This window comes from Psilocybe cubensis, chromosome 3 (genome assembly GCF_017499595.1).
Source record: "Psilocybe cubensis strain MGC-MH-2018 chromosome 3, whole genome shotgun sequence".
Classification (NCBI taxonomy): Eukaryota; Fungi; Basidiomycota; class Agaricomycetes; order Agaricales; family Agrocybaceae; genus Psilocybe; species Psilocybe cubensis.
This window is the reverse complement of record NC_063001.1, coordinates 2,466,980-2,482,949: the sequence shown is the minus strand read 5'-3', so window position 1 is coordinate 2,482,949 and position 15,970 is coordinate 2,466,980. Positions and strand designations below refer to the sequence as shown.

Here is a 15,970-nt window from a genome sequence, read left to right as displayed (position 1 = left end):
CTTTCTTTCTCACGATTGCTTGGTCTTGATTGTCCTTGATTGGCTGATCATAATCAATCATACAAAGATCCCAACTTTGCTGATAAGATTAAGATAACAGAGCCTCTAAACTACAACTGACTCGGCCTTTTAGCTCCATCCATTCCATTTACCTTCAGTCTCTTCACATGTCGGCACAACCACCCACTGATTCCCTCGCCCAAGTATCACTGTAAGCTTTATCCGTACCTATAACTGCCCATTTTCAGTGACAACTTGTTCAAAGCAGTGCCTCAGATGACCAGGCAGTGCAAGCAGCCGTTCATGATCAGATTGTCACTCCTTGGGACGTCCAAGGTGGCGTATCCAGTGATGGCAAGCAACAAGCCATTGACTACGACAAGCTCGTTGATCAGTTCGGAACCCGAAGGGTTGATGCTAAACTGCTTGAGCGTTTTGAAAAATTGACTGGTCGCCGCCCTCATGTTTTCCTGAGACGAGGAATGTTCTTCTCTCACAGGTACGTTGATCTAGTATACTGAAATTGTCTGTATTGCTCAATTTGGTGCAGAGAATTTGACAGAATACTCGATAGATATGAACAAGGAAAACCCTTTTATTTGTATACAGGACGAGGTCCAAGTAGTGATAGTATGCATCTTGGGCACATGATACCTTTCGTTTTTTCAAAGTATCTCATTCAACTGCCTGCCTACCATGTGGTCATGGACTAAAATTTGTAGATGGCTACAGGATGTTTTTAATGTTCCCATCGTGATTCAACTCACAGGTATAGATCCTACTTTATCTCATCATCGAGAGTGATCTGATTTTTGTTTTCTCAGACGATGAAAAGTTCCTTTTCAAGCATGAACTCAAACCTGAGCAAACCAAACTATTCTCCAAACAGAATGCACGCGACATCATCGCATGTGGCTTTGATCTTGATCGGACGTTCATCTTCAGCAACTACGAATTTATGGGAGGAGCATTCTATCAAAATGTCTCGAGAATATCCAGACAAATTACCTATAATCAGGTCAAAGCAACATTTGGGTTCACAGAATCGTAGGCCTTATAGTGAATATCTTTGTCCATTACGCCTAAATCGCCTTCCCAGAGATAACATCGGGAAAGTCCACTTCGCAGCAATTCAGGCTGCTCCTTCGTTTTCGACAACGTTCCCTCAAATTTTCGGCACCTCCTCCGATATTCCGTGTCTTATTCCTTGTGCGATTGATCAGGATCCATACTTTAGGCTGACGCGCGATATCGCCAGTAAATTGAAACACCCCAAGCCCGCTCTCCTTCACTCCAAGTTCTTCCCTGCCCTCCAAGGCCCTCAGACAAAAATGAGTGCCAGTGACCCCAACAGTAGTATCTTCATGACAGACAAGGCAAATCAGATCAAAAACAAAATTAACAAACACGGATTTTCGGGTGGAAAAGAGACTGAAGAGGAACATCGACTGCTGGGAGGCGATACTGAAGTTGATGTTGCATATCAGTACCTAACTTTCTTTTTAGAAAATGATGATGAACTTGAGCAAATTGGAAAGGTTGGTGTTAGGTTTTTTTTCTTGAGAACGACGTTCGACCTGACATGTTTTTTAGGATTATAGAGCAGGTACTCTGTTAACGGGTCAGCTGAAGGCGAAATGTATCAAAGTACTTCAAACCTTTGTAGCCGATTTCCAAGAGGTAATTGTATCTCAACCTTGATTGATTGTTGTGTGTTTGACTCACTCTGCGCTCATTGTTAAAGCGCCGAGCAAAAATTACTGAGGAAGAGGTCAGAAAATTCATGGATTCCTCCCGCAAAATATCCCCCACAATGGGTAAAAGCCAGAGCGGAGTCACGGTGGCATAGAAGCTTTTCTTTCTTACCAAAACGAGTAAGCAGTCGATACATTTATATATTGCGTTGATAAGATCTCGTTGTCAAATCTACACAAATTCAAAAAAATGTGAAAACTGCATGATTCCTTGTTTTTAGGTGCGGGTGTATGTGGTCCTTTCACCTGACCACACAAAAAGAGGATCGCCACGCCCTTTCTCCCAGTTGTCTAGGGCCTCTATCGCCGCTGTACCCCAATCAAAAGATTCGTGTTCTTCGTGGTTTTCTGGACCATCGATGAATTGGATCAACCTTTCACTTGAGGGTTTTATAAATCCAGCGTCTATACTGCTTTTGATGAGTGTGCGTAATGGTTCCCAAAAGGAAAGGACATTGATTAAGACGACAGCTGCCATATAATAGAGCTGCATTAGACAACACGGACAATTGCCAAAAGATCACAAAACACTCACGTTTATCGTGAATCCCTAATTGAGACCAGGTGGTGACCTCCAATACCTGAGGCAAAAATTCGTTAGAATGCAGAAAAATTTTCAAAAACAGAGAGCTCGAAGCAATTTTGAAATGCACGCTACCTCTTCGAATGTACCAAATCCCCCCGGTAAGCCGACAAAACCATCAGCACGTTGAGCCATTTCCACCTTACGTTCGTGCATGGTTTCCACAACGATCTACACCGAACATAATGTTATTCTCAATACAATCAAGATCACATCGGTGAATGCGACGCTGCTTACATTTTCAACCTGAGTTGAATAAACATCAGCTCAATCATTTATGTTTCTAAAATCTCCACAATCATCCCTCTGTAAGTACCTTTTCTCGTCCAGCTTCGTTAAGATAGACTTTAGTTGTACTTTGGACTTTCTCATCCTCGCCGCCTGCAGCAACCATGGCATGAGGGATGACGCCGAGCACCTTGCCACCCCCTTCTAAAACTGCGCCAGAAACTACACCCATAATGCCTTTGGACCCTCCTCCGTACACCAGGAGACGATCATGCTTCGCTAGAGCAAGACCAAGAGCTAATAAGACGCACAGCATCGATTGGCGTCAGTCACACTAAAAAACGATGATAATGTAACAAATCCTGCGTGAGGTACTAACATCTAGCCGCCGTGGCGAATGCCTTACATTTACCGGTTGAAGAACCACAATAAACAGCAACACCAGACTTTGCAGAAGACATGTGTGAGGTGATTAGAGCGAGGGACGGAAAGGTAGGTAGGTGCTGAGTAGGTAGTAAAAATCTGAAGATGCCGTTAATACTTTCGAGTCACGATAGCGGTCCGTACCGACCGGAGTGTATGGCACCTACATACACCTACTATCCAGATTTGTTCAGCATTTTGTCTGTTTAACAACCATCATCCACCAACGTTATTGAATATGATATTACAGAAAATGAGTACATATGTTACTACCAGAGCACAAATGCAATGTCATAACCAATCCGTCTGTGTTCCCCAAGGATAACGAAAGGATAATTAGATTGTTCAATTATCGCCGCCTGGGAGGCCCTCTGGGTTTGGCAAAGCCCTTAGATGTTTGGATTTTGGACTGCGGAGGTTGTTCAACCTGAGACAATCCAAGTTCTTCTTTGATATAAGCCAGAGTCAACTCTGTAGGATCTGAGGTTTCGATCTTCCGAGAAGCAATGGTGGTGGAAGGAGAAAGCGAAGTCAGAATGCCCTTTGCAGCTTCGAATGTTGACGCAGACCCAGAAGAGTAAATCATTCGATTTTTGACGGGTGACTGAGACGGGCAGGAATAAATAAAGACTAATAATCCTGTTGTTAAAAAATATAGAAATAACAGGAGAAGGAAGCATAAAACGCCCACCGATTTCACGTCTATCATCCTGAGCAGAAATTGACCAACAAAACAAAGCATAACATGGCTCAGATGAAGGGATTAATGTGTTCAGGGAATCAGGTTCTATGTCTCCAGAGAAGTGTAGTGCAAGAGTCTCCGTCTTCGGGTCGATCGTCTGTCGGAAGATTTATCAGCGCTCTTAAAACAATGACGATTCTAAGAGGTAAAGGCGTACAATAATGACTAGTTGGCTTTCAGTTGCTTCGCCTAAATTCATGATAGCATTTTCCGCCTCTTCGGACCAATTGAGCCCCACCCCTGATCCAATATGACTAGCCCTCGCCCGATTGCCTTCATATGTAGCTGTTTGATTCTCAGTCATGCGCAGATCGGCTAATTCCTGCTCGCGTTTGGATAGGGGGTTAGGAGCAGCGGCATGACGCAGGTGAGAAGCGTATGCTTCCTCAGTGAGGTCTTCTTTGGATGTCGCAAAGATGGAATCTGTGAATAGAGAGGAACCCAAAGACTTGAGAAGAGAGAAACGCGTAGAGGCATAAAGCATCTGAGAAGGAATTTTTATAACTTGCACTACGGATACCGTCAGACGGGATGAGAATACCTTTTCACGGACTTGGGCAGTGTCCGGGACATAATAGATAGATATCCAATCCGACGATGGGGCGTCTAATTTGGCAAGTATATATGCAGGAGAGTCTGTTGGCAGTACCGCATCCCTTTGAAGCAGTCTTAAATCTTGTTCGAACGAACCGTCGATCGGAATTGAGATATCATGAACCAAAGATTCTGTGATACGGAGAACGGTAAGAACATCTGGAGATCAAGGACGTCGAAGCATAGACCGTTTTGAATCAATATCTTGATAAAGCGCGTCGAGCCCGATTGTACAGCATTTGCGAAGGTTGAGGCGAGCTCTGGAGAGACGGTGATTCCAGATATGGCGGACATGACAGTTCAGATCAAGAAGCGGTGCCGCACCGCGACCACAACCACCCTTGCTTCTCTTCCTCCAAGTCATGTCCACTCCGTCTTCTCCTCCTGTTAGCGTTGCCTATGTTCCTTACCAAGCATACAAGGTCTGCCCCGTACTTGTCGTAAAATTTTTATCTTATTCTTCTGCCATTAGTCAAAGAGGCATTCACACACACTATCTAGTTCGACTGCCCATTTAACGCCAAACCAATCTCCCCCTCCAGTATCTAGGCCTCCAAGTAGTGCAGTTGACACCTTGACTCTTCCCCCAAAGCTGGTTCTTGACGGCGAGAGCGAGCAAATTCACGAATCAACGCGGCATGTTTCCCCCACATCCCTTTTAGTGCCGCAACAAACCCACAACAGTCATACCATATCCACTCAGCATGGACTAGAATCTGTGTCTTCCTTGTCCTCTGGTTTCTTGTCAAGTAATCCCACTGAACCACAGACTTCCGTTGAATTGCAGGCTACCCCGCAGTCCAAGGTGGTGGTCGCACATCAAGCCCCTAAAATATCCACACCTTCACCAGGTCCATCTAATTCTCAATCTGTACCGAAGAAGGGTTCGACATTTAGACGCGTGCAACCTAAAAGCACTCGCCCTAAGCTGTCAGCGACACATTCTAGAGAAAGTTCATCGTCATCACCGGCTCCTGTTCTTCACAAAGTACAGGGCAATGCGGATAACCGCCCTCCTGCACCTGCACCTACAACGTCGCTACCCGTGATATCAACACCGACGGCCTTAATACATCCACTGCCTTCAATCTCTCCCCCTCCTATTGCTGAGCGGAGCACCTCCCTCGTAAGCCAGCAATCATATACTTCGTTTGGTCAGGCATCTTCTCAAGATAGATCTGCTATACTGCGGACTACGTCCACCTCTACGGCGCCTGATAATGAAGGTTTAATTCTGAATATCTCTGGGAATTCCTCCCCTTTGCCGACTAGGAAACCAGCTCCGTATCGTCCTGGTTTTCAGCCAAAAGGCGTTTACAGGCCACTCACCGACGAGTTTCTCGCTATTCGAAGAACCCTGCACGAGGGGGATGGGGAGGGAGGCATGAAGCGGGTGGAACGAACAAAATTGGAAAGGCGCCTTGAGAAACTTATTGACTTGCATTTCCCTCGCCATACATTTGAAGATGGAACAAAAGAGAGTCTTCAGCCCGACAAACGGCCGGTCTTACGATCGTCGAAGGAGGCGCGCAGAGCTTCATCATTTTTTGACTTCCAAACTTTGCGAAATTTGAATATTAATGACGCTGGCGATCTTTGGAGAGGTGTAGTAAGTGGGAGTTTAGGAGACCCGGTCAGAAATGATATCCGAGGTCTGCATCTCTAATTATATATTTTTGTAAATCCTGGGTTAAAAGAGATCTGTAGCCGCTGAACAACGCATAACCCCTTGGCAAGACGATGCAGCTGTTAGCAAGTGTCCATTGTGCTCGTGGGTCATTTGTCATTCTTAAAAATTTGAGCTCTTATAAATCTACTCACAGTGCCCTATTTCATGCTCTTACAAACCGCAAGCACCACTGCAGACTTTGCGGCCAAATAGTATGCTCCTTGCCAATCAAGCTACACCAGAGAAAAGTTCTTTGTTCAAGCCTTTTTGTAGTGGACTCTGAGACACACCAAATCGAAGAGGTCGGGGAAGGTGTTGATTATGGCGTAAGAAGGCGTAGAACAGATAGCATCTCTGGGAACCAAGGAAGGCAAATAGAGGAGGATAAATTTCTCAAAGGTGTCCGCATTTGTCGCGAGTGCCGGCCTGTCCTTCTGTAAGTACCTTTTCTTTCCTGAAGTATACTTTCTGACTCTTGTTGTTCGTTAGTAAGCAACAGTATTATCAGCAAACACGTATCACTCCCCCATTTGCCTTGCTTTACACGGTACTTCTGCTGTTAAGACATTGCAGCTATTATTTATTCATTTCTTGGCAGGATTTTATTCGCCTTGAGTCTGCTATAGAAGAGTCACTTCCGAAGTTCCAAGAACTGATCATGAGCTTGAAGTATGTCTGTTCGAAGCTGTTTTTTGGTGTCTTTTTGACATTATAATAGTCACCATGACCAGCCGACTAAGGAAGCATCCGCTGCTCGAAAGCGTTTATTGGATTCCTTCGCTCAGTACGACAAGCTATCGAAAAAGATCAGAGGCTTGCCTTGTCCTAACGGCCCAGGAAGCTCTCAGGATCGCGTGCAAGCTGCTATTTTAACCCGCGCCAATCTTTTTCTTCAAAAAAACATGTTCCCCCTCCAGGTAGTTTTTACAATGACTTCGCCCACTTGAAGGAATTAATCCATAATCCCTTAGTCATTGCCAACGCCACATTCTGGTAAAGGTGCTGGTACACCAAATTCTCAGAATGATGGCGTCATGAACACACCATCGACTATGTCCGCCGACGTCGACGCTGCTCTTGCTCAGAAACTTCAACCTTTATTGGAACAAGAAGCCTTACTCGAATCATTTGTAGAAGAGGCACAAACGCAGCGCAAGTTTGAAGACGTAAAGACCCTCAAGGTCAATCTTTTAGAGATTCGCCAGGAGATTGAAAGGTTATTACAAGCAGTTCCCAAAGGATCTCGAAATTCTCTGTCCGAAGTTAAGTAGTTTGACAGTGCATGATACTGTCGCTATCACCCTTTCATTACCACTATTTCGCCACATTTTGTATTCTCATGCTTTCACTATTTTAGCACAGATTGCTCATCGTCCTGTGAGAATACCATGTCGAATTATATAAATGTATCATACATCCCTTCAACTCGGGATACTTCAACCAAAAGTTTGGTATAACACCCGCATTCCATTCATCTTCTCTCTTGTGGTAACATCATACCTTCAGCGTATGCCCTCGCACCCATATTGTTTCTCTTGAAAACTTGTCTTTGATTTCGATACCATGGCATTGGTTTGGGAAGTTGGTCGAAAAATGAAGGTCATATGCGACTGCTCTTGTGGCTGCTTTTTGTAGCTGAATATGCCGACATGTCGTGGGATTATCTTGGCTCGAATGACGGTCTCGTCGAACAAGCAATCGGATTTTTTTTACCTTTATTTCGCCAACGCATACCGAGGAGGTGGGCACAGTATCCTATTCAAACCTCCTCCCACAGTCTCCCGCCCACTCCTGATGTTTCAAATGCGTTATAAATGGACACAACTAAACCGGTATATAATTGCGAATTTCTCTGTCTGACGGTATAACGCTAGGACGTCCTAAATCGTTCTTCATACAACATCACAGATAACCAAACATTGGCCCATATGCAACCTGTAAAACCATTCACTCAAAATGTCGCTTCTGTGTACGCCTCAAAGTTACGAATGAAACATCATTCGGACGACGACAATGTGGGTAAGCCTGGAAATAGTGGCCCAGGAAAGCCGGAGCAAAACATGAGCGGCTCAACTCCTCGAAGTATGGGGGCCTCGCATCGAGGTTCCCCTTCCGCATCTCTGACAACGGCACCTCATGGCATACCTTCACCAACTTCAACTATTATTGTTGCCAGTCCAACAGCTGTTACAGCTGCTACCTTGCTTCCGCCAAAAAAATCGAATCAACAAATTATGTTCAATGATCCGCAGAATGTAACTACGTGTGGCACCTTGCAATTGTCATGGGTCCATGGTGGCCAGGCCGTAGTACCTATGACCTTGGTCGTGCAAAACCAGACAATCTTAAATGACCCTGGAACTACAAATGGCCCACAAATAACCCACATACTTACAAATAACACATCTTCCTATGCGGACCGTTATCTATGGTTCCCGGTGGATGTCGACGAAGGATGGTACTTGGTGAAAGCATATGATGCGGGAGCTAGCCTAGACATATTTGCACAGTCGGCAACATTTTTTGTCTCTCGTGGCCCTGATCTTCGATGTCTCCCTTCAAACGGCATCAATGGCAGTGCACCTACTCTTCCACCTACACATACTTCAGGCAGGGGAACATTGCGGACAAGCGATGTTATTGGCATTTCACTTGGAGTGACGATTGGGGTGGTGGTTCTCTTGTTGGCATATTTGTTTCCTCGTCTTTGGCATCGAGACCTACCAGACTCGAAGAACAGAAGACCCTACTTACTTTATTAATTGCGAAATATCGTACATGTCTAACCATGAATGACTATTACTTCCCAAAAAATACATAATGATGTACAGTACGAATTTATAGCAGACTTCAGTGTATTAAAAAATAACAATAATTATTTGTACAGCTCAACGACCAAGGGAACCCATGAAACTTGACAGATCTAAACCTTCGTACTCGTCCTCTGCTGGAAGGTCCTCCAGACCCTGCAATATACTCTTTTGTGTAGCCGGGCCAGACTGTTCTTTGGCCTTGGCCTTCGCAGCGGCGATTGCATCTTCCTCTTCACTGGTGCGACGGAACAGATCTAAAACGAGATCGGTGTCCATTGACGCCAATTGCGAATTTTGCTGGGTGACAACAGAATTTGCTATATTAAGTTTAAATCGTTGCAATCTATGACTTTGAATTAGCTTCACGCATTGTGAATCATATAAAATCAACTAACCCCATGATCTTTTCTTCAAGGGTGCCTTTGGTAATCAATCGGTAAACATTGACCACCTTTTTCTGACCTATTCTGTGTGCTCGATCCATGGCTTGTAGATCTTTCATTGGATTCCAATCGTGCTCAACGAAGATGACAGTATCCGCTCCGGTCAAAGTCAATCCCAAACCCCCAACATGGGTAGTTAAAAGTAGGCAATCGATACTTGGGTCTGAGTTGAAAGTTTGCACTATTGCATGGCGTTTACTCGCGTCGGTGCTTCCATCTAGCCGCATATATGTTACTGATGGCATATGAGCCTTGAACAAGTCCGCTTCAATAATATCGAGCATTTGCTTCATTTGACAAAATATGAGAACCCGATGTTGAGAAAAAGAGCTCTGATTTTCGGAGCTCGTATCGATGAGTTCAGTTTTCTGATTATCTGTATTAATGGTCGGGGCGCTTCCAATGCCGCAATCCACCAGCAGTTGTCTAGGAGAGTTAATCTAAGCAAATGATTGGATAAAAAAAGTCGTGCCGCACCTTAATGCTAAAAGTTTGGGTGCATGTGTTATATCTTTAAGATCACTGGAACCATGTGGAACCCCAATTTGACTGAATACTGAATCAATAACCTCTTTGTTATCTTTGAGGACAAGAGCAGGATGATTGCATAACTTCCGCAGGTATTGCAGGGACTGGAAGATATGTTGCTGAGCGGGCTCAGATCCACTGTTCTGAGCGCTAACAGTGCTCTCCGCGGAAGTACCGGCTTTTGATTTGGCGAAGTCATCATAGAGAGTTTTCTGCAACTCAGACAGGTCACAATAATAGTCTTGAATGATTTTTGGAGGAAGGTCATTGAGAACATCTTCTTTCAACCGACGCAACAAAAATGGAAGCACTTGTTTATGAAGTGCTTCCAAAGCCAACGCAGCTGTTGCAAATAATAAGAGTGTTGTTAAGGGTGAGTGGACTGATCCTACACACCTGCTTCTCCATTTTTCGATTTTCCATCTCTATTCGAAAGGATAGGTTTGCCAAAGCGTTCGTTAAATGAAGTTTCTGTACCAAGAAATCCAGGCATGAGGAAGTCGAATAAACTCCACAACTCAAGCACGTTATTTTGGATGGGGGTCCCAGATAAGATTAGGCGATGTTGAGCTTGAACGTTTTTAACAGCTTTTGTTAATTTTGTTTTAGAGTTTTTGATTACGTGACCTTCGTCCAAGATACAATAGAGCCATTTCATGTTTTCAAGGTTGGCAATATCGTTGCGTACCACTTCATAGGAGGTGACTACAACATCATACGACGGCAATTTTGCGAGCAGGCGTGCCCGTTCTCTTGAGTTTCCGGTGTACAAAATAGGACGCAATCCATCGGTATATTTTTGGATTTCATAGTACCAATGTCCTGTCAATGTAGGTGGACAGACAATGAGAGACGGTAGGTGTACAGCGTCGGGAGATTTGGTGTTCTTGTATTTTTGAGCCCTTTCGAAATGTTTGCTGGCCAAAATGCAAATTGATTGGAGGGTTTTACCGAGGCCCATATCTATCAGTTGTAAGTAAGAAAATAACAACCAAGTTGTGAATATTGTATTACCATCGCAAAGAATACCGTGAAGCTGATATTTCGCGAGGAATGCCAACCAGTTAACACCGTCTTGTTGGTACTTCCTCAATTCCGCTTTAATTGGCACCGGTATATTGTATTGCTCGACTTTAGAACCATCCAGTAGTTGGCCAAGAAATTCTCGCTCTGTATCACGGCGTTTGAGAAGTTCTTCCGGGAATCCAGGTGGATCGGGTAATCCAGCCTTGTTGGGATACATGAAGTCAGTTATATTGAGCGCTAGGCCATTCCACACACCTCTAACGGCACCATTTTTACCAATGAAGCAAAGACATTGGTCGCTGTAGATCGAATAGCTTCATTTTGATCGCTCATTCTTCCAAGTACAGGAACCACCATAAAAATAACGTATGGTAGAGCTTTGATGTCAAGGTGATTCACAATATCTAAGAAACCGTGGATTTAATGCGCTAATGGAAAGAGATGTGCAGCACTGACGATAAATTAATTCTGTTGCACCTTGTCGATTCGTCAATACCAATGGATCTTGCAGGAGTGGAATAATCTTCTCAATCACATAGAGCATCGCCTCCGGAGTCATCAAGTCACATATGGTAGCGAAGCAACGGGCAGCAGCCTGTCTGATAATGGCAAAACGGCTCTGCAGGAGGAGATCAATCATGGGGAAGAGGGCATGAAGGTTTGGCCAGAGCTCTTCATGAAATGTAGGTATGACATCTTCAAGAACGCTCAGAGAATCAATGACGTCTTGACCGTGCTGTTTTTCTATCAAGAGGTCGGATTCTTTGGGGGATTCTGAAATAATAGCTGCATGATCAAAAATGCACCGTAGACAAACCTCACAACGCACCTGTCTGGCAAGCACTTAACAGTCCGCCAGCCATTGATTGCCACATGTTCGGAATTGCCTTCAACAACTGAGAGCCAAACTTCAAAGATAACTGTTGGAAAGCTAGTCCAGCTCCTCGTCTAGCTAGTCGAGCTTTCTTGGCTTCTTGCTGCTTTTCAGAGTCTTGTCGATCCTTTTCACCGCCCAAATCTTTACCGGACTTGGTGGATGCAGATACATTCGAAATTTGGAATGACAAAATGGCATCAATGGTTTTGCAGTTATATGCAAACGTTGGTGTCTGTTCAACATCCTGGCAAAGGAAGGTGCACAAATTCTTCACGATCTTGTCAGGTGGTTGTGAAATTTTGTTCTCTACACAGAATTCCACAAAAGATGCCACAGCGACAGCCGATCGTTTCTGTAAATCCGGATTCTCTTCGTTCTATTGTATTAAAGTATTCATGACAATGATATTCCCATTTCGAGGACACGCAAACACGTACCTTGATACCATTCATGATACCTTTCACTACTGGGCTGACCTTATCGGGAACACTTTTGAAAGCGACGAATGCAGAAGCAAATGCTGCAGAAACCCGTATATCATGTTGGATTTTCACCTCGTTGTATCGCTCGATGTTAGCCACGATAGCTTGTCGCTTTTCGCCCATAGCCAAAAGCTCTTTTTTTCGGGTTCTTCCAAGACGGTCTTTCAGTTGCGTGTAAATCGGCCCAATGGCTTCATGAGCCTTGTTGATCGTAAAAGAGTCGCGGGATGTATTTGACCCCGAAACGTCAACTTCTCGGCCCAAAGAAGGGATACTTGACATAGGTAGTTTGCAATCGGTAGAGAACATTTGAAGTAAAGCCGAACAGTCCGAGTGGATGCGACTTAGCGCAAAGGCCATCTCATAGTAAACTAAAGGAGGATTGCCTTGAAGCCAGGCAAGAGTCTTATGAGTTATTTCCTTTGCCATTGATATTTCGAGAAGAAGTGGTCGTGATGTTTCGGATTTGGGTTTTTCCGTGTACTTCCTTGCCCATTCTTCTGCGACAATCGCGGACAGAAAACGTTGCAGCATGCTGGAAGATTCGATATAATGCAAAAGAATAGGCCCGAAAGTTTGGTCTATTGGACTCTGCTAAGTTGTGATGTGAGTATGTTGATATAGACGCAGAAAATAGCATACCTTCACTGGCCAGAAGTTCATCAGGTATGCAAGGGCAGTTGCAGATGCGATTCTTGCCTTCAGTGTGACTTCGATTGTGATAAGAGATAAATCTTGTGTCAGCATGTTTTTATCCACGTTATGACGTTCGGGAGCGACAGCGCCATCTTGGCTAGGGGAAGGATTGTAAAACGATGATACATCAATGGCACCTCCAAGGGGGGTCATCATGACTGAATACCAATCCAAAATCAGTTTCTGAGTGACTACATTCTCCATCCTTCCAGGACAGTCAGCTAAGATAGTTAAAGCTGTTTGCCAGGCTGATATACTAGCGTCGCGGATATCTTCTCGTTCCTCGCATATCATATTTTGGAACAATAGGCACATAAATGGCGTTGCAACCCAATCTTTTGGAAGAGAAGATACCACCATGAATGAATCAAGTGTTTTCACCACGGCTAACCGCACATTGGGAATCGTATGACGGAAGAAGGGAAAGAGAGTTTGGGCTAGTGTCGAAAGAGGAAGTCTAAGAACTAATCAGTGGCGTCCGATTATAAGAAGGGTCGGACCTACGAAACATTTTCTTGGGCCAGTATATCAATAACTTGCTTGTATGCTACGAGTTTGCCTAGAAGAACGTTGAGAAGAACGAATCGACTCAAAGGAGAATGCCCCTAACCGAGTAAATCCATAACAACCCCCACACTTGAACTAAGATCATCTTTCATTTCGCAGAGGCATCGCCACAGGACGATCATGATATCCTCCAGTGATTCGGGGAGCTGCTGAACGATATGTTCAGCAACTGGTAATAAACACGATGCTGCAACCGATCTGACATCATCATCACGATCTCCAAGGCTTTAAGTTGTATACATTAATAAATGACACCTTGAAAGGAAATGAGAAACGTACCCAAGAATTGCTGCCTCAACCACACCTCGTAGTATTCCCTTCCCGCCAACCAACTCAGCCTCGTCTTCGCTTTTGACAAAAGGCTCGTCAAACAAATCGCTGCGGACAGCAACTTCGTACTTGATCCCAAGCAGGCCAGCATGACGGACTTCCCAGATGTGCTGTCTGTCAGCGTCTTTAGATACTTTATTGTCATCGTCAATTACAAAATTCTGACGAATCATTTGCAGTAGAACGGAATGAACATGGAGAAGAGAGCGATGAGGCATATGGATTAGGAGTGAGGCTAAAGTTTGCGACACTGTTTCTCGGACAGGAGCAACCACCTGTTGACCAAGTCAATGAAATTTCACAATAATATGATTTTCCATACGAACTTGATCGGAGACAAAATCACTAAATCTGTCTAGGACGAATATGCAAAGAAATTTGGCAGCAAGGTCATTGCACCACTTTTCATGAGCTATTCCATTTTCTTCCTGCGAAAGGTCATCTATCTGGATATTAGCAATACAAAAGTGAGAAGCAAGATAACCAAACTGACTGCGCATACCGCCGCATTTCCCTTGCAGCTTAAGTAATTCACGTAGAGCCATTGCAGCGCCATGACGAACCTCCCAAGACGCACTAAATAGGTCTACCTCTAGAACTTTGGCTACGCCATCCCATATCCATACGCCATTTTCTACTTCAAGCGCTTTTGACTGTTTAGCAGACTTCGGGGAGATTGCTCCTCCTTTCGAAGGGTCAATAACAACTTTATCTGCCGCAACACCCAAGCTCGGACTGGATAAACGAGAGTTTGGCGCAGTCTTTTCTTCTGCATTGATGAGGCGTGCCCTGAACATTGTGAAAGTTAGTTGTTATCGAGACAATTACAATGGGAGGAAGCCTACTTGTTCGATGTTCCGCTGGCCGCTGCGGCATAACGAGAACCTGATGTTTGCGGAGGTGGAGCAACGAAAGCAGAATTGCCTGGTTTCCGCTTCCGCTTCAGACGATTTCGTTCGCGGGCAGATAGGGCAGAAGTATCCAACTCAGGAATATTTGGGGTGGATGGAGATGGAATAGTGGGAGTAACCGAGCGTGTAGAGGGAGAGGGATCTTTGGCAGAGGCTGCTTCCGGGGGGCATATATCCATTGGTGAAGAAAGAGCAGATTCTCCGGCATTTGGAACCATTGTGGCGTCGTTCGAGTTCGTAGTGACTGGATCTTCAGTATCAACGTCCATTTCTGCTGCAAATTCTTTTTCTAAATCCATCTCATCTTCAAGAAACTCCAGTCCTAAACGCGCCATCGCATCTTTTTTTGCCTTTTTGACTTCCAGACTACTTGACAATATACCAGCCGGTTTTACGAATTCTTTACCCGACGAGGCAAGAAGTAGATTTCCTTGAAGGATTAACTCCTTGACAGAGAAATTGGGAAAATCAGGGGCAGTCAGAGGTACCGACTCTGGTTTTTTTTTCTCGTCACTGGTACACGATGGTTCCCATACAGGAACCAGGGAAAAGATCTGGGAAAGAGCGACGGACGCGGCGGTGCGAGATTCGTAGGATTTTGAATGCAAAAATGGAATTATCTACGCACAAGTCAATGTGGGCTGTCGAAATACAGTAAATCACGTCGGACACGCACTCTTGCAACAACAGCCAGGAGCTCTGCCCACGCAGGGCTATCGTTTAGGGGTATCTGATGGCGGCTTGTGCCCGCCTTAATGTCGTCCTCTACAATGGTAACATCACTGATGACGCTCTTTACGGCTAACTGAGCGAGCTGCTTTGCGGCGGTGTTCCTCACTGAGGGACTGGAGCCTGTATCTAATAGTAGGAGGAGCCTGTCCAACCTATAGTGCAGAGTTTGAAAGTGTATTGAGAGAAACTCGAGGAAAGACTTGCCTTGAAGTCATGCCTGACTGGCAAACCGGGCCGGAAACGATCGGTGGCTTTGATTAAAAGGACGGAGTGTATTTGGAGTTGTTTACGGGGGGATTTTCAGAGAGGAGCGCTCGCCTTTAAATCTCCTCTCATGTTCTGTGACTCAACACCGTGACAGTCACTGCTGTCCAAATATAGCCTCTCTCCTTCATTTCCGCCTTCGCTTCTCTCGACACTAGTATCAATGCAAACCCATTCCGTCGCATCCTCTCTTGCAGACGAACTGCAACATCTGCAATGTAAATATGTCCATCTTTTACCTTGTCCCAACTCTTTTTCTGCTCACTCTGTCTCTCTTCAGTTCGCGCAAATAACGATTGCATATTGCT

The 15,970-nt window shown here is 44.7% G+C and overlaps 5 protein-coding genes across 5 annotated transcripts; 2 read left to right on the top strand and 3 right to left on the bottom strand.

Moving 5' to 3' along the window:
* Window positions 1-167: 167 nt before the first annotated feature.
* On the top strand, window positions 168-1,849 carry JR316_0003612 (tryptophan--tRNA ligase; the record flags this gene model as incomplete). Its single annotated transcript, XM_047889383.1, has 8 exons — window positions 168-211; window positions 269-499; window positions 551-670; window positions 723-769; window positions 825-1,047; window positions 1,100-1,538; window positions 1,594-1,680; window positions 1,745-1,849. 8 exons carry the CDS (start codon window positions 168-170, stop codon window positions 1,847-1,849), a joined length of 1,296 nt encoding a protein of 431 aa, XP_047751757.1.
* A 786-nt stretch (window positions 1,850-2,635) lies between these two features.
* On the bottom strand, window positions 2,636-3,026 carry JR316_0003611 (putative cytokinin riboside 5'-monophosphate phosphoribohydrolase LOGL7; the record flags this gene model as incomplete). The annotated part of the gene is made up of 2 exons (XM_047889382.1): window positions 2,636-2,862; window positions 2,972-3,026. 2 exons carry the CDS (start codon window positions 3,024-3,026, stop codon window positions 2,636-2,638), a joined length of 282 nt encoding a protein of 93 aa, XP_047751756.1.
* Window positions 3,027-3,337: 311 nt separating this feature from the next.
* JR316_0003610 (Twinfilin) lies at window positions 3,338-4,618 on the bottom strand (the record flags this gene model as incomplete). The annotated part of the gene is made up of 5 exons (XM_047889381.1): window positions 3,338-3,627; window positions 3,689-3,827; window positions 3,888-4,214; window positions 4,272-4,456; window positions 4,513-4,618. The coding sequence occupies 5 exons, from the start codon at window positions 4,616-4,618 to the stop codon at window positions 3,338-3,340; spliced, it is 1,047 nt and encodes a 348-aa protein (XP_047751755.1).
* Window positions 4,619-4,686: 68 nt separating this feature from the next.
* On the top strand, window positions 4,687-7,264 carry JR316_0003609 (Rabenosyn-5; the record flags this gene model as incomplete). Its single annotated transcript, XM_047889380.1, has 8 exons — window positions 4,687-4,746; window positions 4,797-5,976; window positions 6,032-6,095; window positions 6,148-6,429; window positions 6,483-6,540; window positions 6,592-6,662; window positions 6,712-6,910; window positions 6,965-7,264. 8 exons carry the CDS (start codon window positions 4,687-4,689, stop codon window positions 7,262-7,264), a joined length of 2,214 nt encoding a protein of 737 aa, XP_047751754.1.
* A 1,617-nt stretch (window positions 7,265-8,881) lies between these two features.
* JR316_0003608 (TATA-binding protein-associated factor mot1) lies at window positions 8,882-15,964 on the bottom strand (the record flags this gene model as incomplete). The annotated part of the gene is made up of 18 exons (XM_047889379.1): window positions 8,882-9,149; window positions 9,202-9,675; window positions 9,727-10,120; window positions 10,174-10,740; window positions 10,792-11,005; window positions 11,059-11,207; window positions 11,260-11,577; window positions 11,633-12,056; window positions 12,118-12,753; window positions 12,805-13,315; window positions 13,363-13,417; window positions 13,469-13,650; window positions 13,705-14,030; window positions 14,082-14,197; window positions 14,249-14,544; window positions 14,601-15,286; window positions 15,343-15,550; window positions 15,750-15,964. The coding sequence occupies 18 exons, from the start codon at window positions 15,962-15,964 to the stop codon at window positions 8,882-8,884; spliced, it is 6,039 nt and encodes a 2,012-aa protein (XP_047751753.1).
* Between the last annotated feature and the right edge of the window lie 6 nt (window positions 15,965-15,970).